General features: G+C 39.1%; 7 protein-coding genes across 17 annotated transcripts in view; 4 read left to right on the top strand and 3 right to left on the bottom strand.

The window, feature by feature from the left end:
* The window catches only part of decr2 (2,4-dienoyl CoA reductase 2, peroxisomal), a 3895-nt gene extending 3669 nt beyond the window's left edge, over positions 1 to 226 (bottom strand). For 2 of the 3 annotated variants that reach the window (XM_043226020.1, XM_043226018.1), the window contains exon 1: positions 83 to 226. The gene's annotated coding sequence lies outside the window, so the exon portion shown is untranslated. The remainder of the gene's footprint in view (positions 1 to 82) is intronic. The other variant, XM_043226019.1, reaches the window with a different exon arrangement.
* Positions 227 to 687: 461 nt separating this feature from the next.
* Positions 688 to 6281, bottom strand: LOC122329640 (uncharacterized protein C7orf50). Of its 4 annotated transcripts, none has more exons than XM_043226021.1 (8): positions 6173 to 6260; positions 5943 to 5989; positions 5705 to 5827; positions 5123 to 5221; positions 4587 to 4682; positions 1247 to 1482; positions 1064 to 1145; positions 688 to 980 (listed from the first exon to the last, which is right to left on the bottom strand). In XM_043226021.1, the coding sequence occupies exons 3-8, from the start codon at positions 5768 to 5770 to the stop codon at positions 798 to 800; spliced, it is 762 nt and encodes a 253-aa protein (XP_043081956.1). In that variant the 5' UTR covers positions 5771 to 5827; positions 5943 to 5989; positions 6173 to 6260; the 3' UTR covers positions 688 to 797. The 4 variants fall into 4 exon arrangements, with proteins under 4 accessions (XP_043081956.1, XP_043081958.1, XP_043081957.1 ...); XM_043226023.1 differs by having other exon boundaries at positions 5943 to 5992; positions 6173 to 6253; XM_043226022.1 differs by lacking the exon at positions 5943 to 5989 and having other exon boundaries at positions 6173 to 6281.
* LOC122329638 (G-protein coupled estrogen receptor 1-like) lies at positions 1513 to 4367 on the top strand. Its single transcript, XM_043226017.1, has 2 exons — positions 1513 to 1994; positions 2873 to 4367. Exon 2 carries the CDS (start codon positions 2952 to 2954, stop codon positions 4068 to 4070), a length of 1119 nt encoding a protein of 372 aa, XP_043081952.1. The 5' UTR covers positions 1513 to 1994; positions 2873 to 2951; the 3' UTR covers positions 4071 to 4367.
* A 235-nt stretch (positions 6282 to 6516) lies between the features above and the next one.
* c24h16orf91 (chromosome 24 C16orf91 homolog) lies at positions 6517 to 7646 on the top strand. Its single transcript, XM_043226659.1, has 2 exons — positions 6517 to 6676; positions 7010 to 7646. The coding sequence occupies exons 1-2, from the start codon at positions 6597 to 6599 to the stop codon at positions 7353 to 7355; spliced, it is 426 nt and encodes a 141-aa protein (XP_043082594.1). The 5' UTR covers positions 6517 to 6596; the 3' UTR covers positions 7356 to 7646.
* Positions 7647 to 7850: 204 nt separating this feature from the next.
* Positions 7851 to 10614, bottom strand: h3f3d (H3 histone, family 3D). Its single transcript, XM_043226660.1, has 4 exons — positions 10511 to 10614; positions 9367 to 9513; positions 8463 to 8616; positions 7851 to 8378 (listed from the first exon to the last, which is right to left on the bottom strand). The coding sequence occupies exons 2-4, from the start codon at positions 9492 to 9494 to the stop codon at positions 8250 to 8252; spliced, it is 411 nt and encodes a 136-aa protein (XP_043082595.1). The 5' UTR covers positions 9495 to 9513; positions 10511 to 10614; the 3' UTR covers positions 7851 to 8249.
* Positions 10615 to 11015: 401 nt separating this feature from the next.
* On the top strand, positions 11016 to 13344 carry c24h8orf33 (chromosome 24 C8orf33 homolog). Its single transcript, XM_043226661.1, has 6 exons — positions 11016 to 11103; positions 11287 to 11359; positions 11493 to 11686; positions 12023 to 12113; positions 12354 to 12500; positions 12925 to 13344. The coding sequence occupies exons 1-6, from the start codon at positions 11101 to 11103 to the stop codon at positions 13146 to 13148; spliced, it is 732 nt and encodes a 243-aa protein (XP_043082596.1). The 5' UTR covers positions 11016 to 11100; the 3' UTR covers positions 13149 to 13344.
* A 420-nt stretch (positions 13345 to 13764) lies between these two features.
* Positions 13765 to 24741, top strand: anks3 (ankyrin repeat and sterile alpha motif domain containing 3). Of its 6 annotated transcripts, none has more exons than XM_043226201.1 (17): positions 13776 to 13857; positions 13983 to 14077; positions 14168 to 14352; positions 15215 to 15413; positions 15507 to 15628; positions 16128 to 16209; positions 17891 to 18008; positions 18091 to 18228; positions 19328 to 19453; positions 19534 to 19646; positions 19718 to 19876; positions 19955 to 20079; positions 20520 to 20727; positions 22427 to 22628; positions 23538 to 23597; positions 23676 to 23778; positions 23941 to 24741. In XM_043226201.1, the coding sequence occupies exons 3-16, from the start codon at positions 14174 to 14176 to the stop codon at positions 23756 to 23758; spliced, it is 1914 nt and encodes a 637-aa protein (XP_043082136.1). In that variant the 5' UTR covers positions 13776 to 13857; positions 13983 to 14077; positions 14168 to 14173; the 3' UTR covers positions 23759 to 23778; positions 23941 to 24741. The 6 variants fall into 6 exon arrangements, with proteins under 6 accessions (XP_043082137.1, XP_043082139.1, XP_043082136.1 ...); XM_043226206.1 differs by having other exon boundaries at positions 13777 to 13857; positions 20520 to 20661; XM_043226205.1 differs by having other exon boundaries at positions 13780 to 13857; positions 13983 to 14035.
* Positions 24742 to 24861: the final 120 nt, after the last annotated feature.

Here is a 24861-nt window from a genome sequence, read left to right as displayed (position 1 = left end):
AGCTCTCGCTTTACTTCGTTGTTTTTACAATGAGCGAGAAAAAGAAAAACAAAGCGTGAAATAAAGCCCACAGCTACTTTACCCAAACGTGAATCCGTCTCTACATGCGACTAGCTTCCGCGGAAATAATGAAGTTTATGCAACAGTTGTTTTCATTTTGCACCATGGACTTCTGTACCTGGCGAGATGAGTGTGACGTCAAACGAACGTGCCCGCGTATGGCATCATGGGAAATGTAGTCCGCTTTTCTGCCTTAACTTCACGTCGAAAACTGTTCACATTAAATATGGCATGCTCCACACGGATTTTTTTTTCAATAGCTTTACAAGCTATTTTTATTACCTTGTATTTTCAAAAAAAAAAATTCCACAGACACAAAAAAAACTAAAAAATAGACAATACTGGCTTGACCCAAAATGCTAAATGTTCTCACATCTCAGACCTCATACACATATTACTGACTATTACCCTTTTTTGAGAAAATGTTTGAAGAGTTAAGAAAATACTTTACTTTGGTCCAACGACAAAGAGTTAAGATCGTAGGTGACCCATTTTGATCTTAAAAAGAGTTTGCATCTATGAGTAACGCAATATTCTAATGCACTTCCTTTAAAAAGCAACTTTCCCCAACACAGTGAAATAATTAAATGGGGTTAAAAAAATAAAATAAAACACAGCATAGCCTACTGGTAGATAAAACCCACAGCGATCATTTAATGAATGAAACGTACAACGACAAGTTCATATAAAGCACCAAAGACTGTTCATTTTGATGATTTGTTCAGTGTTCTGGTCTATCACAGCAACTGGACGACCTGTTTGGCTCTCTGCTTTTTCTTTTCCGCCTCCTCTTTATCTTCCTCTTCTCCTTGTCCTTCCCAGCGCACAATCGCTTCAGCTTTCTGCAATGTGATGTCCCGCGACGCCCCACACAGGCCTTCGAGGTACGCCAACAACACTTCGAAATGATCGTCAGTCACCTGAAACGGAGAAACACGCGGAAACAGTTCAAATCGACTGTAGAGCTGTAGAGATTCAATGGCGATTGTGAAGTTTCCTGTACCTTTGTGCTGTCATACATGTGCTGCAGCAACCATATCTGCCTGCTTTTTTGAAACTTCCACTCCTCCCGTCTCTCAGACCAGCTAAACAAGCACACAAACATGAAGTATATCCGTTAAAACGCTGTTTAACACCCTCTGGAAGAACTGGGAAACATAAATGCATAAGAAATAGTTTGACTCACCGCATGAGGTATTCCAGAGCCTTCTTCTCTGCAAGGTTTGGCTTGACCTTCGCTTTTTTGACGTATGTGCCTTCTTCCTTTAGTCTCTTCTTCTCCTCCTTTTTCAGGATCTTCTTCAACTTCCTCTCCAGGACTCGTTTCTCCTCAGGACTCAGCTCTTCCTCACCATCCGAGCCGTTTTCATCCTCTGCTAGAGACGGTTCCCGCTGCTGTGAGGTCTCCGTATCTCCAGTGCTCTGTTCGAAGAATAAAAAGATTTTATTTGGAAAAAAAAAACGATCTTTTGCAACGTTATAAATGTCTTTGATGTTAATTTTGGATTAATTTAATGCGCCCGTCTCAAACAAAAAAGTACTAATTTCTTGAAAAAAATGTAAATTAAAATTAAAACTTCCTTCTGATCATCACACACACAAATACAAACATTGTCCGTCATTATGAAACTCTGTATCTTCCATCAGAGTAATTTTCCAGCCAGTAGAGGAGGTAATGGAGCATTTCACAATCATATTGTTTGGGGTAAACAGAGGCAGCCATTGTCTGTTTGACACAACCTGGATCTCCTGTATTTATGTATTTGTACATGAGACAGCGAGTATTTAGCAGAAGAGACTGCTTCTTCGGTATAGCTAGACACAGAAGGAAACTGTTTTACAGCAAATCAACGACTTTTACATTTATTTCTTAATGACCTTTAAGGACCTAAAGGTGCAAACAAACAGAAGGACAACTTAATACATCAAGCAAGGTAAGGTCTTTATTTTGAACGCTTCATTGCAAACTGTCAGCTGATTACAGGCAAAAATGAACAGAAAATCCCATTGTAGAATAAAATCGGTAAAACTAATTATGGCAGAGGTAAATACACGTGCAGTTCAAAAGACACCTTCAACATTTCTCACAGAATCACAGTGTAGTCGCCACAGTATATAAAATGCTAATAACATGTGACAAGAACTCAAACTTCGGTTGAACGACGAGATAAATTTAAGTACAGAATTTGATCATATCATTATAGCTCAACCTACCAGCCTCAATTTTGTTTAGTCAGTGGTGTAAAAAGGCTGTATAAGCAATTAAACAAAATACTTTGGTAAAGTATTACAATAAGTCATATTACATAAAGTCACAGTGTATGAATTTTGTTTTGGTGCCAAATTTGTGTGTGTATATATATATATATATATATATATATATATATACATATATACACACATACACACACACAAGTAAGTATGGTGACAAAAATAAAATGTACATGTACTCATGTAACTAGACAAATAGGGAATAAATAGGGAAAACATGGAAGTGTTTGGTGGCTTCTAAGTTCATCCCTTTTGGATCCTAAGGAATGAATGGAGCTAAGCTAAAAGCTAACATAGTGGCGAGCGCACACGACAACGGACAGATATCCATCAACTCGTCTAAGCTGAGGGAATGACACAGTGGAACATGGAAAAACTTTAACTAGGGTTAGAGCTAAACTCTTCTGAACAGTGGCCCTCCAGGAACTGAACCAGTTAACCAATCAGTAGGTGTTTAGGGCATCATTTGCACCGCTTTTCACCAGATAAAATTACTATGATTTAGAGCAAGCTTTGACACATGCATCTTTTGGTTTTTTAGTACTCCCAAAAGACAACAAAATGCAGAAAACCGCACATGTCCGTGCGGCGTGACAGTGGAAGTCACAGAGGGGAAGGCCATGGAAGATTCCCGAGCGAATTCCTCCGGCTTGCTCTGGTCCGTTCTAAACGCCAACGAAACGAGCTCCACCTCCTCGGACGCCTACGCCACAAGCCTCCTCCTCTCCTGCATCTACACCATCCTGCTCTTCCCGCTCGGCCTCACGGGTAACATCCTGATCCTGCTGGTGAACTTTGACCCCCGGCAGCGCATGAGCACGCCGGACCTGTACTTCACCAATCTGGCCCTGGCCGACCTCGTGTTGGTTCTGGACTCGCTGATCGAAGTGTTCAACCTGAGCGAGCGCTATTACGATGACGCGGTCTTGTGCTCGTGCATGGCCATTTTCCTACAGGTCAACATGTACAGCAGCGTGTTCTCCCTCACATGGATGAGTCTGGACCGCTGCCTGGCGCTGACCGGCCTACGGACGCGGGCGCTGCCTGAAAACGCCTCCATCGCGCAACACCCGCGCGCCGCACGCAGGGTTTGCGCGACCATATGGGCGGCGGCCACCTTGTGCACTCTCATCCCGTTCGCTGCTGCGCACGCGCATCACGGGTGGGGGCGTGGCTTCTGTTTCGTGGGCGTGGCTGAGGTGCAATGGCTGGAAGTGACGTTGGGATTCGCTCTGCCGTTTTGCGTGATGGGGGTCTGCTACGCTTTAATCGCGCGCGTGCTTTTGCGCTCCGAACGGCCGCAGCGAACAAAAGCTCTGCGCATGATCGTGGCAGCCGTGGGCGTGTTTTTTGTGTGCTGGCTGCCAGAGAACGTCTTCGTCGGCGTGCATCTTTTGAGCGGCGACGCGGACGCCTCGCGCAGACGTGGAAACCATACTCTGTGGCAGCGCTACCCGCTCACGGGACACGTTGTGACATTAGCGGCCTGCGCCAACAGCTGCCTGAACCCGCTGGTCTACAGCCTGCTGGGAAACACCTTTAGACGGAAACTGCAGGTGTTTGTCGCGCACCACGTGCCGAGCCTGAGCACGCAGAACTCGAGAGCAACACCTCGCTGTCCGTGTGTAATATGCACAAATGAGCACCATTCGTGCTCGCACGAGAATAAGGAAGAGGAAGAACGCGACCTTCAAAGCGGCGAGGAGAGTCAACAGTGTGTGTGTGAAGGAGTGGGATAAACATAGCCCTGTTGTAATGAACGCTGGAAAATCTCTTCTTTTTTAAAGAAACGGACACTTTTATTCAGTAAGGATGCATTGAATTTATCAAAAGTGACAGAAAATGTATTTAAAATAAACTTTCCAGTCTGAAAAAAAAAATGATCATGGGTTCCGCTAAAATACTATTTGATAATAATCATATGTGTTTCTTGAGCAAATCCGCATATTAGAATTAATTCATCATGTGACACTGAAGACTGGAGTAATGATGCTGAAAATTCAGCTTTGCACCACAGAAGTAAGTTTTTATTAGTGACATATTCAAAAGAAAATATATTTATATTTTTAATTAATTTATATATAATATAAATTATATGAATATAAATATATGCATGTAAATATTTTCAAAATATAAGCTGTAAATTATAGCACTAATTTATATATATATATATATTCCAATTAAAATGAGTTGTTTTAAATATTTCAAAATATTACAGTATTATTAGAGGAAGAGAGTCGATTATTTTGACTCACCTCTGCTTTACTTTTCTTTTTCTTCTTTTTTTTTCTTTCTGTTTCATCGTTCTGTGACGTCACCAGATCTGATTCAGGAACAGCTTCTCTGGACTCCTTTGAATTCAAAACAGAAATTTAAAAATGTGCATTTACTTAATTTCCATGATCTAAACAGTTTTAGGACATAAATACATACACACACACACACATATATATATATATATATATATATATATATATATATATATATATATATATATATATATTATACACACACATATGTTTATATTTTAAATTAATGTATTTATATATAATATAAATTATATAAATATAAATATATACATGTAAATATTTTCAAAATATAAGCTGTATATGTGCGCTTTTAAATATAAATCACATTTATATACTATGTAAACAAAAACTTTTATTGTGGATGCAAGTAATCACAGCACAAATTTTTATGTATATATATTCAAATTAAAATGAGTTGTTTTATATATATTTCACAATATTACAGTATTATTAGAGGAAGAGAGTCGATTATTTTGACTCACCTCTGCTTTACTTTTCTTTTTCTTCTTCTTTTTTTTTCTTTCTGTTTCATCGTTCTGTGACGTCACCAGATCTGATTCAGGAACAGCTTCTCTGGACTCCTTTGAATTCAAAACAGAAATTTAAAAATGTGCATTTACTTAATTTCCATGATCTAAACAGTTTTAGGAATTAATTGAAAGTGTGTCGACCTTTTTGCATTATTATGTGGTTATATTACATATTATATATTGCAATAAGCGATATTACTGTCATTTTAAGACCATTTTATGTCTTAAAATGACAATAATATCACTTATTGCAATTATATTTTGAGGCAATATATCGCACAGCAAAACGTTGTTATCGTGACGGGCCTGCTGTCAAGTCCTGTAAAGCCAAAATGAGAAATAAAACATACATTCTCCAAAAGATGGACGTAAACATATCAACATATGACCTGAGTAGATTACGTGACACTGTTGATTTCATAATGATACATACTGAATTTTTCAAGCTTTTCAAAACGTATAGCAATGTAATGTTATAGAAGACATTATAAATGTGTTATTACAATAAACGCACGTCTGACGGACATCACACACCTCATCATTAGCCTTTCTCTTTTTGCTTTTCTTTGGTTTTTTTGTCTCATCTTGTACATATGTCATTTCGTCGAGACTGCGTTTGACCTCCTTTTTCTCCTTTTGCTGACTTTCTCAGCAATTCTGAGGAAAAACAACAACACACCCGTTAGTTATCGAAAGCAATTAACTTTTTTTTATTCAGCAAATCCCCATTAAATGGATCAATAGTGACTGTCAAGACATTTATTGATCTTACAGACGGTTTCTGTTCGGTTCTGCCGAAGAAACGCTGTTCTGAGCTTTCTGCTAGTTTCCATTGAACATTAATAAGAATAAAAGTCAAATCAACATTTTAGTTTGAGCATAAGAGACTTCTTTCAAAAACGTTAAACAATGTAATCTAGTCAAGCATTTTGCACCTCCCGGCACAAAATAAAGCCATCATAACGGTGTATTTACGACTATAGATTTATGAAGATAACTCACCTAACAGAATATAAAGATGACTTCCAAAGAAAACAAAGATCCGATATTTCCTTACGATCACGTGTGGACGGACAGCGCCATAGAAATGAAACGGAGACCAAGTTTGATGACGTAGCTATGGCTGTGCAAAATCCGCATCTCTGATTGGTTGGTAATTAGACTTCTGGGATATGTAGTTCTTAAATTCATTGTCACGCAATATTAGAATAAGATTCTCGCTTTATGGCATGTTTGTAATATAATATACCACTCTGGAATATATACGTATATATAAAGTGATCAGACGAGGTTTTCTCTAAAAACGGGCGAATATCAAAGCGGAACTATAATTCAGTTCGTAGTAGTTTTCCTTCCGGGCAGAATTTACCGGGGCGCTCGTTACATGACCTGAGAGAATCACGCCGGTTACGAAGAAGCGCTGAAGATGTCAAAAGTCTGCGTTCGTTTATCACGGCTTTCATTAGGTCGCAGTGTTTTTACAAGCAGAACACACGCGAATTTAAAGTAAGTCAATGTTTTTTTCTTTCATGGATTATTAAATAGGCATATTTTACCTGGGTAGAATTTATACAACCAATTTGCTTGCTTTGTTACGTTAATTAAAACAAAACGTTCATTCATTGAAACCAATTCAAATGGTTTTTGAACAGATTTCTGACCGATACTTGTTTAAACACCCTTTAATGAGCTTTTAATTTGTCTGCTGACCTTGGCTGGAGGGATCTCTGTGTACATGGCATTTTAATTACTGCTTTTAGAACATACAACCACCAGAGAATATTGGAAATAAATGCAATGCTTTGAAACTAAAGTTTTATCAAATATTTGTCTCGGTAGACCGTGCTCCACAAGGATGCTGTCTCTAACATCACAGCTTAATGCAAAGTCCAGGAAACCTCCAGATGATGACGACGAGGAGTTATCCAAGCCCATCCAGTTCTCAACCAGCAAAGCCAGTCACCGAGCCTGGAAAGTGGACCGTTCAATGGGCAGCGGCTACCAGAGGCCCGTGTGGAAAGTCCTGCCCCTCAGCCTCGTTGCGGTGGGCTTCGTCACCTGGTGCATTTTCAGGAGAGAGACCGAGATCGACAAGTCTCTGGAGAAAAACCTCCACGAACATTTACCGGGCCTGCTGTCCGATGAAGAACAGGAGGAAGTCAGCACCAAAAACAAACCCTCATAGTGGCTTAACGGGGACATTTTTGATTTGTAAAGTTTATTTATTGTTCAACGATGCCTTTTGGAAGAATTCCACCGTCCACGTTTTGTGCTCTCGAGAGCGGCTGTATCATCTGTAGATGGGTTTATATTGAGTAGTGTAAAGCCAGTAGCATTGTACTAAAAGCATAGAGGAGAGTTTTTTTTTTAAACTTGTAATTGTGTGACTGGCAGTATTCAGGAAACCGTTCTTAAATGCATTGAAAACATACTTCAGATGCTAAATAAATGACTTAAGCATTGTGATTAAAGTGTGCATGCAAGTTACTCGTTTACAAATCTCACATCCTCCAGAGGAAACACTTAACCCAAACACGTTCATAAAGGACTGCTGGGTTATTTAAACCAGGACTTATATTGGTCAAAGCAGCCATATAAAATTAGCACCTATAAATGCATTTAGCTTGAAGCAAAAGCACCTTAAACGCTTCTAAAGCCAAATAACGAACAGCAAACGACATTGAGGTAGTGGAAAGTTTATTTACAACCAAATGGCCACAATAGAAGAGAAACCCAATATAATAACAATAGAAATAAAAGGACACGTTCTAATTCATCATGAAGCATGCAGACTAGGCAGAGGTATATGAAAGTCTAAAATACAAACTTTAAAACCCTGAGGAGCTCCCGGAATGTTCTGACGCTGCCCCCCTACTATCAACTTGAACCACAAGATACCCCTCCCCTACCGCAACTACCAAAAAATAAAATAAAAATACAAAAAATAAACTACACAGGCATTTATAGTCAAGAGTGTAAGAACCCTAATGTCCCTCCCACCCGACCCTCCCGCACGTCAAACCCCGCCCCAATATATTCCTCCACACAAAAAAAAGTTAGAGTAAATAGCAAAGAGAGTTTAAGCACGCTCTCCACGGATTCGACGGGCCAACTGGATGTCTTTGGGCATGATGGTGACACGTTTGGCGTGGATGGCGCACAAGTTGGTGTCCTCAAACAAACCCACCAGGTACGCTTCGCTAGCCTCCTACAAACCAGAGCGAGAAGTCGTTAGGAGTGACCGCACGCAAAAAAAGGTAGATCTACACACAACCGGGAGCTAAAGACACACCTGCAAGGCGCCGATGGCAGCGCTCTGGAAACGCAAGTCGGTCTTGAAGTCCTGGGCGATCTCACGAACCAGACGCTGGAACGGAAGCTTGCGGATCAGCAACTCTGTGGACTTCTGGTACCGACGGATCTCACGAAGAGCCACAGTTCCTGGACTGAGAGGGGAAACGAAGCAGAAAGCTACGAATGATTGATTTGCCGATATTAGCATAAAACATGAAATTCACAAAGAAAGCAAAGTACATAGCTGTTTTAACAATCATGCATACAGTAAACAATCAGTACATTACATTACACAAAATTCATACAGTACATAAAATATTAAGCATATGGGTCATATCAATGTGTATCTACTGATATGTATAATATACATAAAGTTAAAGTACAATTACTTCTCAAATACACCTATACCGCATTATGTATACACCATGTACAAACTATATATAGTTTAAAAAATAAATACAATTTTAAAAAACGTACATTTGTTTTGTATGCATTAGATCATGTGTAAGCATTTACGATCCGCTATTAACACCACGCCAGCTTCCGTAGCCATGTGTGGCAAGAATTTATAGCAAATTAGGTTTTTTACGTTTATTTTCGCTGAAAGAAACCATTTAGTTCAACTTTAAATGTCTTGGAGTCTTCCCGCATATTACAGATATTCATTGTATAAATTATTGCATGAATAAAATGTACTGCAAGCGTACAATTTCACATCTTTAAAATGAAAAGCGCTATAATATAAGCGCAGGTATCTAAATGGTTGTGTGTTGAGATATACGCCGAATAACACTCAGTATGTACGCAGTAGTGTATAAAACCTCCAACGCATACAGAAAATAAGGCAGTGATAAACAATCATCATACTACCACCACCACCCCACGTGTTCAGTGTTTCTCACCGGTATCTGTGGGGCTTCTTGACTCCGCCGGTGGAGGGCGCGCTCTTCCTGGCCGCTTTGGTGGCCAGCTGCTTCCTGGGGGCTTTACCGCCGGTGGATTTACGGGCGGTCTGTTTAGTACGTGCCATGGCACTCTAATGAAGTGGCCTAAAGGGAGACAAAAAAACCCGATAAGAAAAGGACAACAGCCGCGGGGGTTTCCACGCGCCGTGACGTCAGCCACAACAAAACGCCCGCTCGTGTCCCGCAGAAACCTTTCGTGTTTAGGAACACGACACCATGACAACAACGTCCTAAAGACGCACTTTACAACATGGGGGCGCCATTTAGGAGATAAACGCTGAACGGATACGTAAATGGAAGAGAGTTGGCGATATAAATACACACGGTTCCGTAAACGCCGAACTTGTATTAAATTTTTAAAAAAGTACGTTAAAAGTTACGCATGTAAGCGTGTAGAAACGCGTGTTGCTGTGGAGAGTCAATAACCTTAACTCGCAGTGGGACACTGGGCCACACACACACACACACACACAACTGAATCCCATTCAACACGCACACCGCCTGAAGGCAAAAATCTTCAACGGCAGCGACTTTCATTCAACCATTCAGCAACTACTACTACATATACGCCACGGCGCCTTCAATCGCGATTGAAGAGATGAGAAAACACCGGGAAATTGAGCCGCGGGAGCTCCGATTAATGCAGCAGCAGCGAAGTCCACCATCTCAGGACGAGACACAGACACGTTTCTGCCTTTATGTGTAACATGGCGCCCAAGAAAACCAATTACAGCCTTTTCTTTGTCTACGCGACAATTCGGTTACCGATGACCGAAAGCCGTGAAATAAAACACGACTCCTATCGTGAGACGACACGCTAAAAAACGGAAATCTAAAGTTAAAAATCGCTAGGCGAACTTCTGAGATAAAGCAGAAGTAAATACGAGCTCGCCCTCGTTAGCTTAGCTTGTTGCTACCGCGACAAAAACCCATCTAAAACCGCCGTGTACGGATCGAAACACGAAACGCGGACTAAAACGATTTCTACGTTATAAAATGTCTTAAAACACGCTGCGCAAAAGCCTAAACACGCCATACGGTGGTTTCTGTTGGTTTGTGACCTACCGTTAACGATACTTACGATTTTTTGTTTCGGTTAATCCGTCAAACCCAAAACAAGGAACGTCGGTCACGCGCAGAACGAACTGCCTTATATTTATACAGTCAGTGACGTCTGTGCGCGGGCTAAGCCACGCCCATGCAAACTCTCATTGGCTGGAGCAGAGCGGGGGGGTGGGTGTTCTTCTTTAGTATTTATTTATAATAGTTTTAGCGCGATTTTGATGTAATTATGAACGGCTTTTTCGGTCCGTTTCTGCAGACTGAAATTGTTTTTACATTTCACGTGGCGTTATAGGAACTTTTAATCAACAATATTCGTGAAATATCTTGAGTTAACGTCAGATGCTTTTAAAATCCTTCCATTTCTAGCTTTGAACCAGTTTGGTGTCGATTACATAACCACGTAAAAAACAACCGCATTGTCCGGTTCCTTTTAATAACAGCGAATGCAAAACTTTATCGATTAATAATTATGACTATCGTTGGTCCTCAAAAAATGACCGAAAAATACAATGCATTTGAGATCCAGTATGTTTTAGTGCGGTCTTTGTGTCACCATTGCCTAAAAAGGAGGGCAAATTTTATTGCGCTGCAGTAGGAACTTTTAGAATGGTAAATGTGTTACCGGCGGAGCCCTTTCTTTGGTGCACTCATATGGGACATTCACATGCATAGCTAAATTCTGGATATATATTTGAAAACACAACGAAGTAGTTAATTTATTTAATCACATTTATATTTTTCCTTAAGCGCTGCGTACTTGATAGGCGAATCGCTTGTGTTTTTTTCCCATAGGAAAGAACACAACTAGTGAATTTGTGTTATCAAGTTCAAAACCCAGCTATGGCAGAGGAATCAACTGGAACAGGTAAGATTTCAAAACAAGCCATATTAGCTAATTTATATTGAATTTACGTGTAATTTTGCTGACTTTTATATTGAATTGCACCGTTTGACTTATTGGGGCAGATAATTGCTCTGAATTTGTTCATGCTTTCCAGAAACAACCACAACACTGGAAAATGAGAAAAAAACGGGTGGCGAGGAACCAAAAACGACAGCCCCAAATGCTGACACTCCTGCCAACGCTAAAAAACACAAGAAGAAGAAAAAGAAAACCGGTGACCGGAAAGATAATCAACAGAAAGGGGTAAAAATCAACGAGGAACCACCCAAACAAGAGACCACAGAACTGGTGAGCGCATACGCATTTGTGTATATATAAATATATAGTTACTGTTGTGTTTACGTGTGTAAACTGTGGCAAAAACAAACAACTTCACTTAATAACTGTGTGTGTGTGTACTTGTTTTTTTGTCATTTGTATTCTGGTGGGGACTTGAATACACACAGAGTCGAGGGGAACTAAATTGAGGTCCCAACGGGCAAAGAATAAATAACACGAAACTTGAATTTTTTTGTAAATGTAAAAATGCAGAAAGTTTCCTGTAAGGGGTAGGTTTAGGTGTAGGTCAATAGAATATATAAAAACTATAAAAACCATGGCCGTGTGTGTGTGTGTGTGTGTTAGACTCCTGATGAGCAGCTGAGTCGAGAATTAGATTGGTGCATCGAACAGCTGGAGCTCGGCCTGAGAACTCAAAAAACCTCCAGCAAACAACGTGAGTGAGACAACACACACACACACACACACACACACACACACACACACACATATATATATATATAGTTAATTTGAAAAACTGATAACTTTAACAATTTTCAAAAGTCATGTTTTTTTCATTGTGCATTCCATGAGTTGAGGGGACGATGCATCTCAAGGTTTATCCCAAATAATAAATGTCGAATTAGTTAAAAAGAAATCCTCACCTTCTGTGTTGTTTATACGTGGCGCTGTTTAGGGGAAGAAGCAAGCCATGCTCTGAAGACGTTACGCAGCTCCAAAGCTCCCTTGGTGAAGAAGAGGCAGGTAATGCGAGCGATCTCTGGAGACTACAGGAAAAAGATGGAAGAGGAAAGAGCCAGACAGTTCAAACTCATAGAGTCAGGTAAGGCAGTGGCATAATTGTAAATTATGTATGTTCATTTTGTTTTTAATAAAAGGGCAGCTTTGTATTTTCATGAACCAGATAATACCGTGGGAATTAATATTGTAAATTTTTATAATAAATTGTAGTATATTTATTAAAAATTGTTAACTAATTAGTTACTATTGTTACATTATTGATATTTTATTTTAAAATTATTTATATGAAAATAATTTATTATTAATTTTTATTTAATAATTAAATATGATATAAGTCATCTTAATGTGTATTTATTCAGGTAATTAAAACTCTTTCTTTTAAAATATTTTAGCTTTTTTTTTTTTTACTTTCTCACAGAGTCTGTTTAAAAAATGCATTGTGTTGTTGTTTTTTTTAATTACACATACATACACATTTCTTACAAAACTGCTATTTCTTTCCACAGCAATGACCTCTGCCCGGGTCACCAGTGTCTCTGGGTGCAAACCCGTATTTCACCGGAAAGCTGAGAGAAACGCACACCCCACAAACAAAACTGACAAGTCTCAAGAGACACACACACTGCAAGGGCCCCAGGAGACACAGGAACACACAAAGACTGATGGAGACACAAAACCTTTTGTTTTCACTAAAACAGCTGAAGACTTTTGCTTTAACTTCAACTTATGATTTAACACTGTAACATCAAACAACAGGATTTGTGCCTTAATTAGATGCATAGTAAGATTTTATGTACTAATTTTGTGATATGTTCTCTGTGTATACTTTAATAAAAGATTTCACTTGTCATTTTCATAGAAAACATTTTAGGGAAAAATCTAAATAAATGAATTATGCCCCAAACATTTCCATTTAATTTTGTATTATATTATGTATTTAACACTGTGCTGTGGTTTAGGAATTTTATTGACTAATACCGACGATTAAAATATAAATAACATTTCTTCGTGCGTAACTGAGTTGCTATAGCAACGTATTTAAAAGGCTTATATTGGAAATGTCAGTTGTTCTCAAACAGTTCATGCATATTATCTTACCTAAATCCATGCTCTTAGTGAAAACAAGCCTTTTATTTTTTAGCTATATTATTATGTGAATCATTCTTTTTGCATTTTATCAACAAATGTGTTGCTGTTTGATGTCGTCAGGCACGTAAGGTATTAGCGCTGACGCACAGACCGATGGGATATGTAGTCTTATATAGTGCACTGGCCGTTTAAACCATATTATGAGAAGCAGGTAAAAGACTACAACTCCCTACAACGCATTTAACAACACGCCCCGGCTGAAACGCAAATCTTTCTTTGAGTTGCCGCTGCTGTTGCGGTTTCCGAACAAAACATTGATTAACCAATTTGGAAAGGTGTAATCGCTAAAGGTTTGTACGCTTATTTATAGAATGCTTTATTAGGCTAAGCGTTTATGGCGTGAACGGTTGTTGCGAAAAGCTGTCGTTTGCATGTGAAGAGTTTGCTTATAACTTTTGTAACTATACCTTTTCAGCACCATAACTGTTATACACACATGAGATTTATCTGAGCTGAACTGAGCGACGGGTAATAGTCCTGAAACCGGATAACGGAACATAATTTCACTGAGTAAACTGGGATAAATAGTTTTATTTTTTATTGTTATTTTAATATTATTGCACAGGACTGTGCATATTGAATGTCCAACCTCATTTCCAGAGGAGGATGTCTGAGCTGAGCGACGAGGCGAGCAGTGAGTCGGATCAGTTGGGCGCGAGTCTGTCCGTGTGGCTGGCCGAAGGAGGCGGCGCTCTGATCGGCCCGGAGGAGCTGGACGTGCCGCTGGATCTTCACACCGCCTGCTCCATCGGACAGTATGATGTGGTGGCCGAGTGCATCCGCAGGTCAGACGGGAGAAGCCTGCCGTGCATGTCTCCCTCTAACCGTTTCTGAGGTGTTTCAGTTCAGTGTGCCCGAACGTTTAAAGAAACATGCTTCAACTAGAAAGATGGATAGGTGAAAAAAAATGTGCTAAAACCAGCCTAGACTGGTTGGCTGGTTTTAGTTGGTTTAAGCTGATCAGCAGGCTGGATTTAGAGAGTTTTTGGTCGTAGATATGAAATTATGGATGAGACAGAGAGTTAGAGACTAATAGATTGACAGGCAGATGGACTAATATATATATATATATATATATATATATATATATATATATATATATATATATATATAGAGAGAGAGAGAGAGAGAGAGAGAGAGAGAGAGAGAGAGAGAGAGATTGGTAATAGATAAATAGAGGGATAGACTGATAAATTGATGGATGGTAGAGAAAGATAGATAGATGAGAGATTGGTAATGGGCAAGAGACAGGGATGGATAGATAGATAGATAGATAAAATGATGGATGCGTGAGAGTGAGATGATAAATGGAGACTATTAGATTGACAGGTAGATGGATAGACTATATAAAGAAAGAGAGAGCTTAATAGATAAATGGAGGGATAGACTGATAAATTGATGGATGGTAGAGAGAGAGAGAAATTGGTGATAAAGAGCAAGAAAGAGAGTGAGAGAGGGATAGATAGAATGTATTATTTATATATATATATTTAGAGTGAGAGAGAGATGAATGGATGGATGATGAATACAGGGAGGGATAGATAGATATAGATCTATCTATCTGTCTGTCTGTCTATGTATCTTATTTACCAGCCACGAGCAGGAACCTCAGCAGGATGACTTGTGTGTGTCTGTGCTGTTCTTCAGGGGAGATGTGGATCTGGATGGGAAGAACATCGGCGGCTGGACTCCTCTGATGTACGCTGCATACATCGGTCACGATAACATCACCAACCTGCTGCTGGAGACGGGCGTCAGCGCCAACACCACCACGTCCAAAGGACTCACGCCGCTGATGCTCGCCGCCAGCTGCGGGAACGAGAGCATCGCCTACTTCCTGCTGCAGGTCAGGCGTGCACAAAATCTGCATTTCCGCGAAAAAAATGACAAGCGCCCAGCGCTCGCTGTACGGCACTGAACGGAGGCTCTCTCTGCACAGCAAGGGGCGCAGCTGGAAGGCAGGGACGCGCGCGGCTGGACGGCTCTGCTGCACAGCACCGCTACCGGACATCAGCAGATGGTCAAATTCTTACTAGAGCACCACGCCAACGCCAATATCAAGTGAGTCGCATGTGCATTCATTGGATGTCCTTCCTACGCCCTTGAACTCGCCTCCTTCCTCACACAAACAGACTCCGTACGTTAGCAGTCAGTTATTTGGAGCAATTAGGATGTTGGCGATGTTAAACTGGATCGCAGTTAAAGAAGTCAGAAGGACTTGTGTATTTGCGTAACATGAAATGCATCACAGATACAACAGTGGCCAGCTGCGCTGGAATGGGACAAAACATCCCCAAATACAAGAGTCTTACCCCATGGAGCGCTTAAAAGAAAAATAACCCCTAATTTATCAGCTAGAAGCAATAGCACCAGATTCCTGATTTTGCTCTTATATAGAAATACATAAACGTTTTATCTTTGCAAGATAACTCTGGGCCACTCACATGACACGGTTTACACATTAACAGTACTGTACTTACTGCTCGGCATGCAATGAACTCTGCTATTTGGTTTCTGGGCACAATCCAGCTGGTAAACCTTTGACCTTTGACCCTCACAGAGAGCCGCTGTCAGGATTCACCCCGCTCATGGAAGCTGCTGCGTCCGGCCATGAAATCATCGTTCAGTGCCTGCTCAACCATGCAAGTGTGACCTTACCCTGAAATCAGACTCACGAATGAATAATGATGTATTCGCATCGGTTTGGTAATGACGATTAACATTAGGGCTCGATTTCATAGACGGGGATTGGGCCACAGTTCAGTCAGGGCATTTAAGTCATTTTTAGAAGCTTGCCTTGCAAAAAAAAGGCATTCTGGTGTGCATCTTGAGACAAAACATATGTTGAGATCAGTCAGTGCAGTTTCTTTCAGTTGAAACAGCTCAGATTTACATTTTAGCCTAGAACCGGGCTCAAGCCTCGTCTGTGAAACCGGTGCTAGATTCATGCCTGGTCTCTACTTAGAGCTTAGTTTTAAAAATAGCTGCAATACAAGACTGAAGAGAAACCGGTCTGTGAAAGGTGTAAACATTCTTTTAGTTTAAACCAGATTTTAATTGTCCAGTTTTCAATAATACTAGGCAACGTTTTTATTCTGAAAATATATTAATGGACATTTTCAGAAATAATTCTCTTTTTGTCATGCATTAAGCTGACTTTATATAATTGTTCTTATCAGTTTTGTTTTTAATATTTTCTTGGTTTTTTTGTTGTATATTTGTACTTATTTATATACACACAACCAGCCAAAAGTCTGAAAACGGTAAGATTTTATAAAATTTTGTAAATTTTTAAGGCTGCATGTATTTGATAAAAAATGCAGGAATAAAATGAATATTGTGAAATGTTTTATCATTTCAAAGAATTGTTTTTTGTTTTAATATACTTTAAAATATAATTAATATCTGTTACGTAAAGCTGAATTTCCATTCTCCATTCTAAAGTGTCACGTGATCATTTTAATATACAGATTTATTATTAGAATGATCAATGTCGGCAAAGTTGTGACCGCAAATATTTTTTTGGGAAAACTGCAATACTTTTCTTCCAGGATTCTTTGATGAATAAAATGTTATAAAGAACAGAATTTATTAAAAATATAAATCTTTTCTAACAATAAAAATCTTCTTATCAATTTAACACATCTTAGCTAATTTGTTTTAAAAAAATAAAAATGTACTGACTCCAAAAGTTTGAATTGTAGTGTATATTAATAGAAAGGATTTCTACTCAAAATAAATGCTCTTCTTTTTAACGTTTTATTTATTCAATAATCCTTAAAAAATGAATAAAAAAATCACAGGTTCCAAATATTTTTACTAAGCCGTTTCCAGCACTGTTAATAAATCATATCATATCAGAATGATTCCTGAAGGATCATGTGACACTAAAGACTGGAGTAATGATGCTGAAAAGTCAGCTTTACATCACAGCAATGAATTAGATTTTAATGCATATTAAAACAGAACACGTCGCAATATTATTTCACAATATATATTTTTTTCAGTGTATTTTTGATAAATGCAGCCTTGATGAACATCTTAAAAAAATATATATAAAATCTGTTTCCAAACGTTTCACTAGTCGTGTATAATTAACCCTATATATATTTTATATTTAAATCATTAATAAATAAATGAATAAAAATAGTTGTACATCAAACTAAATTGTGGCCGAAATGTATTTTTTTTTTCACAATCCCTCATGTCATTTACCAAATAGCACAACAGAACTGTAGGTCAGAGCAACTGTTTACCCCAAACATGTTAAAAAAAAAATGTGTGTGTGTGTTTTGAGTGCGTTTGGTTGTGTGTGTGATTCAGGGCGTGCGAACGGAGGAGAGGAACGTGAATGGAGAAACGGCCAGAGCTCTGGCTATGATGTACGGACACACTAAAATCGCCAGCCTCATCGACGTGCACGTCTTGAGAGCCAAGTCAGGTCGGTCCCGCTCCTCAGCTTCTGTAGGTGACCTCCTGTGTGGTGAACGCTGAAGATAACCCGAGCTGATCTGCGTCTCTAGCTCTGCATGAGGAGCTGAGCTCGTCTGAAGAAGAGAGCGCGTCCCCTAGGGTCCGGCCGGCTCGCAGCAGAACCAGAGGACCCAGCATTCACGACGGCCCCCAAGCCATCGCACGCGTCCGAGTCGGCTCCAAACACGGTTCTCACGCTATACATCTACAATGACCCCTTTCTGCATATATTTTGAAATGTTATTCAGTGTCACATGATCCTCCGGAAATGATTTTAATATGCTGCTCAAAAAACATTGCTGACTATTATCAATGTTCAGAACAGCCGTGCAGCTTCATATTTTTTATGAAAACCATTTTTTAATTGAAGAATCTTTTGTAACATTTATCTCTCTGTTAACTGTTGCATGTGTATATTTAGAGGCAAAGGACATTAAATTTATTAATGAATTTATTAATAAACATTTAATGAAGTAGTTATTAAATTGTAAATATTTATAAGACACTACAAATATATTTACATTTAAAGTTAAATATATATATATATATATATATATATATAAGTACATTTTAATGAAGGAAAATAGTGGAAAGGGATGTTGCAAACATCTATATACACTGCTTTAAAATATTTAATGAAATTATTTTATGAAATTTTAAATTAATTGTAAATGTTGAAATGATTCACAATTTTAAATATGTATATTCACATTTAAAATAAATTTTAATAAAATAGTTTAAAGAGATGTTGAAACTATACAGACAGAGAAAAGGTTTTTTCCCACGGAATTAAACATTTAACAAAATGGTTATTTGACGAAATTCTTAAAATATATATATATTAAATATTTAATATTTACATTTAAGTCACATTCAAAAATCTTAATTCAATAATAAAAATACTTAATGAAATGGTTATTAAATGTAACATATATTTGAAGTATTTTATAAAAATTTATTTAAATCACATTAAAAAAAGTTGTTTCCTTTAATGAATGAAACAGTAAAAAATTGTAAATTGTCAAATTTATTTTACAAGAATATTCACATTTATTTTAGGTTAAATATAAAATATATTTTAATTAAATTAGTGTAAAGGGATGCTGAATCTATATACAAAGGAAAGTTTTTTCACAGCATTAAAAATGTTATTATTCTATGAAATTTTAAAAGTATTTTATAAATATACTCTTATTTTAAGTTAGATATGCATTTTAATCAAATAAAAATAGAATAAAATAGTGAAAAGGGGACGTTGAATCTATATAGCGTGTTTTTTCATTGCAGAGGTTCCTGAGGCTCCGCCTGGATACGTCACCTTTCGGGACGTTGGCGATCCGAGCGAGGGAATCTGCAATCGTGATGTCACTTCCCCTATCAATGAGCTCGACGGCCAGAGCAACAGCAGCAGAGGTGAGACGTTCAGCTGGATGTGGATGATTCCGATAAGGAACGTGAGACGCCATGTGACTCTGTTTGCGTCCTGCGTGCAGACGAGCTGTTCTTCGACCACGACATGCCCACCGTGAGAAGCAGCAGCAGCAGCAGCGAGGGTCTGTCTCATCTCCTCGGACTCAGCAGGGAGGCGTCGCTCGAGAGCAACGAGGTCCGACCCGTCGCGCACCGCTGCCAAAATCTCCGGCAAACTGTTCTCTCAACGTCTCGTCGTGTTCGCAGGACTCCGATCAAGCCAAGAGGAGTTGTCCGCGCCGATCCAATAAACACCAGCACTCCAAAGGCAGGAGTCCCGGGAACAGCAGCAGCAGCAGCAGCGGCGCAGGTCACCGCGAGGCTCCGTCTTCCTCTGGACATCCCCCTTCATACACGGGACCCAAGGTGTGTGTTCCTCTAGTAGCTTCACTGCATGCGCGCGTGTGAGAGTGAAGATGTAAAGAGCATGTAAACACGTTGCAGGATCTGGCAGAGTTCCTCGAGCAGATCGGGTTCCGTAAGTACCTTCCACTGCTGGAGGAGCAAGACATCGATCTGAGGATCTTCCTCACGCTTACTGAGAACGACCTCAAGGAAGTTGGCGTCACGTGAGTCTTTGCATTATTTAGTTTTAATTAATTTAATTACAATCACTTTTTTTTAAAAAAGCGTTTTCTTTAATAACCATTTTAGATTTGTCGAAATTATTTAAATTAATTAAAATGAAGTGTTTATTAAAATTATATTAAAATTGTTTCACTAATTTGTCATTTTATTAATTTCATTTTTTATTTATACTTTTTTTTTAGAATTGGTCCATCACTGTGTAGTTGATATTTACAATTTTTTTGTAAATATATATATTTTTTTCATTATTCATTGCATTTTATTTGTCTTTTTGGGATATATATATAAATATATAAATAAATTATATAAATAAATATATATATAAATATATTTTTATTTTTTTACAATTTTATTCATCACTCCAAATTGTACATTTTTTGATTGTTAAAATGTGTTACTTTATTTTATGTATTTTGTGTAGTCTGTTTGGTCCTAAGAGGAAGATGACCTCAGCAATAGCCCGTTGGCATAGTAACGCACGGCCGCCCCGTGATGCGTTAGAGCAGGCGTACGCAGACCAGCTGGAGGCAGAGATGCAGGAAATGGCCATTCAGCTTCATAAGGTGCTGACATCGTCATCTCATAGCACTCGTCTTCATGTGAGGAGGACTGTACCAAACAACTGCCATGTAATTGGCGCCTAGTTTGCGATTAAGCGTGACTGCAATCTAAAAGCGAAGCCTTTGAATGTATGCGAAGTGACAAAACAGTTTAACATTTAAAATTTAATTGTATAAAATCTCAGAGCATTACTGGACTTTATATCCATTTGGTTGTGTAACGGGTCATAATAAAATGAACGGCATGCTGTAAAATCAGTCCATCAAAATAAAGTTGAGCTCAAGGGTTGCCATGCATAAAACTGAGGTTGTAAAACTAGCACATTTTACACGTCATAGCTGCACGTTTGATGCAGTTATTGTGTGGTTCTCGTAAAGGTGCTTCACGGCATTTTTGGAGTGTACAAACAAAGCGTTAAATCATAATACCTTCGCAGATATTTAGGAAGCATGCTACATTTGCATACTTGTTTCTACAAAACATAATACTGGCTATAGACAGATAGACTATTAATAAATGAACGTCTGTTATGACTCCTCCCACTGCTAATTTACCCAATAGTGTTTCAACAGCCCGGGTTGCCAGTTAGTGGAGAAAACAGTATTCGAGCCATTAAAGCTAGCATGTGATCTGAATTAAAATGCAGATACATGAACTCAATAACAACTTACAGGTGCATCTCAAAAAATAATTGTAGGTTTATTACATGTAAAATAAAGCTTTTTTTATCATTTGAATTTTGATGATTAGAGCTTACAGCTCATAAAAGTCCAAAAAAAATATTAGAATATTTATATTTGAGTTTTATTAAATAACCATCCCTGTAATAGAAATCCCCGGGTATCTCTTGTTCTTTGACGCTGCAGTAATGGGGAAGATTGCTGACTTGGCGAGAAGTCGATCATTGACACCCTCCAGACAGAGGTGAAGTCACAGAAGGCCATTACTGAAAGGCCTGGCTCTTCACAGAGTGCTGTATCAAAGCATGTTAGATGCAAAGTTTATACTACCAGGCAAACCTGATTCAGACGCTTGGGAGAGTGGACTGAAGCTGGAGTCACCTGCTCAGACGTCTTCGGGAAAAGAGCTACCAAGACTCTCCTGAAACCGAAACAGCGCTAGAAGCATCTTCACTGGGCCGAGGAGAAAAATATCTGGACTGAACCCGAGCTGCTTGAAGTCCAGCGTGAGATTTCTGAAGTCGCAGATGGTTTGTGGTGCCGTGACGTTAAAAAAAACTCAATGCAGCCTTCTATCAGGTGATTTTGGAGCACATTATGCTTCCATCTGCTAAAAAAAAACCTTTATGAAGATGCTGATTTCCTTTTCCAGCAGGACCTTAGCACCCGCCCACAGTGACGAGACCACTTCCAAGAGCTCTGCTGACCGTGATATTGCTGAGCTTGATCGGTCAGCCAGCATGCCTGACCTGAACGTCGAGTCTATGGTACACTTTCAAGAGAAAGATGAGAAACAGTGGATCCAACAACGAGCTGAAGCTCAATAGTGTCTCAGCAGAGCCACACACTGATCTCTTCATTCACTCCTCGCTGATGCTTTTTGAAAGTAGTCAAAAAATAATTACGTTTTTCACAATATTCTTATTCATTGAGATGCACCTGTACAGACTCGTTGCCTTTCAATTGCACTCATTTCCGTTCTGTGTCCTCAATCTGGCAACCCATGTGATTGAGTCGGAGGAGAAAAATTACCAGTAGCTGTCAATATTACATACTGCGCCTTTTCTTTTTTTTTGTGCGTGTGTAGCGCTGTGTGGAGGTGAAGTCTCTGCAGGGTCAGGTGACCCAGGAGAAGGAGCTGCGTGCCGTGATGGAGGGATGTCTGATGGAGGAGAAGATGGCGTGGAAGAGCGTTCAGACGGAGCTGCAGGAGAACAGCAAGCGCGTTGAGAACCTGAGCGGGAAACTTCTTGCTCTGCGCAGCAGTCTGACGCAGGAGGACGCTCGAGGTGTGCTGAACCTGCCGCTGCTTTCATTTGCAGAACATCAGAAAAAGGGAATACAATTGTTTCCCAGAATGCATTGCGGTATAATAATAACCGGCATCAAAGGTGTAATATTAAAATTTTATTTTAATGCGTTTTAAGAAAACACTACTACTGCCAGGTTGCCCAGCAACCACCCAGACTCGCCTAACAACCACCTAGGTGCATTCAAAAATGCAATTAAGATGTTTATTAAAAATAAATGACATTAGCTCTATTTACTAATTTTAGAAATTTTCTACTTTAATTTCATTAATGTTTTAATAATTTTTTTTACGCTTTTATAATGATCGCTCACTATCAGTATTATTTTAATTTAATTTTTTTACTTCATTAATATATTTTTTACATTTATACACATTTTTATTAGTTTTATTTATCATTATTTGACTATTTTACTTTTATTTCTGCAGTAAGGTTTTTTTTTTTTATTAATTAAACAGCAAACCACAGAAGCATGTGTGACCCTGGAGCACAAAAGCAGTCATAAGTAATAGCAATAGCCAAAAATACACAGCATGGGTCAAAATTACAGATTTGGCAAAAGTCTTCAGGATATTAAGTAAAGATCATGTTCCAAGAATATTTTTGGCGAAGTTCCTACAGTAAATGCATCCAATATGCATTGCTAAGATTTTCATTTGGACTAATTTTAAAGGCGATTTTCTCAATATTTAGATTTTTTAGATTCTAAATGTTCAAATAGTTGCATCTCTAACAAACCATACATCAATGTGAAGCTTATTTGTTTTCAAATTGTGACCTTTTGACTGGTTTTGTGGCCCTGGGTCACATATATCATCACTTTCTTTATGCATCTCATGTCTGGGCCGTCTTAACACTATAAAAGAGTTTTTTGCGTGTCTGTGTTAGGTGATGGCTTGATGCGCTCTCAGCGGCTGTGTGAGATGGAGTCTCATATATCGGAGCTCGGTAAGACTTCTGTCTCTGCTCGCGCACCGCGCTTCCCCCACGTGCATGCGTGAACTCATACCGTGTTTCTCTGTCCAGCTGACGGCCTGCAGGAAATCCTCCACAGTCTGCAGCATCTCAGTGCTTCAGAGAAACGCTCACACGACTGGGAAGAGTCCTAAGGGCTGGCTGAACGTCATTTGTAAGAAACGGTCTCCACTGTGATAACCGGAACAACCCTGAAAACGATCAGAAATGTTTCTTGAGCGGCACAGAGTGATTTTCCGAATAATGATGCAGGAAATAAGAAATTAAATATTACTTGAATTTTGTGACCGTCTAACCGGGGCGTTTCTCTTCGCAGGGCTCTTGTTTTTACCGACGGAGGGTGATGAACCACCCTGAACGCAGACGGCAGACAGGAACGGGCCCCGAGAGACGAGACGAGACGAGACGAGACGCTCCGGCGCGATGGGGACGGAAACGACAAGCGGGCGAAGAGCATCTCTCGCCTGTGCTCCGGTTACGTGGTACATTCACCACGAGAACCGACCGATCACAGTCAGACAGGGCGGAGCCGAAGGGTTGGAACTTCCTGTGAGGAGTTGAAAGCACACAGAAACACACGCGTGCACACCGCGAGCGTAAACGGTGTTTAATGCTGTACAACGAATCAGACCTCTTATTAGATTTAAAGCATTTTAAGCAGTTTCTTGCATCAATCAAACGATCCTCAGATGATCCTTTTTTTCTCAATCGTTAGTCAAATCATCTTTTCTTAGATATCGTGCGTGTTATAAATACACTTTCATGTGTCAAAATCGCTGTTACGCGACCTGCTACATTCAGTTCATGCTAATAGTTTTATTGATGTGACTTTAAGGGAAACTGTACGGCCAAAGATGGGCATATATGCAAAACAAAACAATAGTATATTATTATTGTTACCAATTAGAACATTTTAGCATAATATTTAGTTCAGTCTGATGAGGGGGAAAAAAAAAAGACAAATTAATTTTGCTGGTGTTTTATGGTTAAGATTTTATGTCCAGGTTTATAATCATAATGTTGGAGCTACTGTTAATTTATTATTTTCAAATGTTCGGTGGTGTTGTTTTTTAAATGTTAATCTTTTAAGGTCTGGAAATAAAGCATTTTAAAGCGTTTTGTGTATTTTTTGCGACTTTGGAGCCCCCCTTGCATTTTTTTTATATACCGGTAAACAACACTGATACTATGTACTACAAACACAATAAATATTGTTTTATATAATCATCTTATATTA

This window comes from Puntigrus tetrazona, chromosome 24 (assembly GCF_018831695.1).
Source record: "Puntigrus tetrazona isolate hp1 chromosome 24, ASM1883169v1, whole genome shotgun sequence".
In the NCBI taxonomy this organism is placed as follows: Eukaryota; Metazoa; Chordata; class Actinopteri; order Cypriniformes; family Cyprinidae; genus Puntigrus; species Puntigrus tetrazona.
This window is presented reverse-complemented; position numbering and strand designations above follow the sequence as displayed.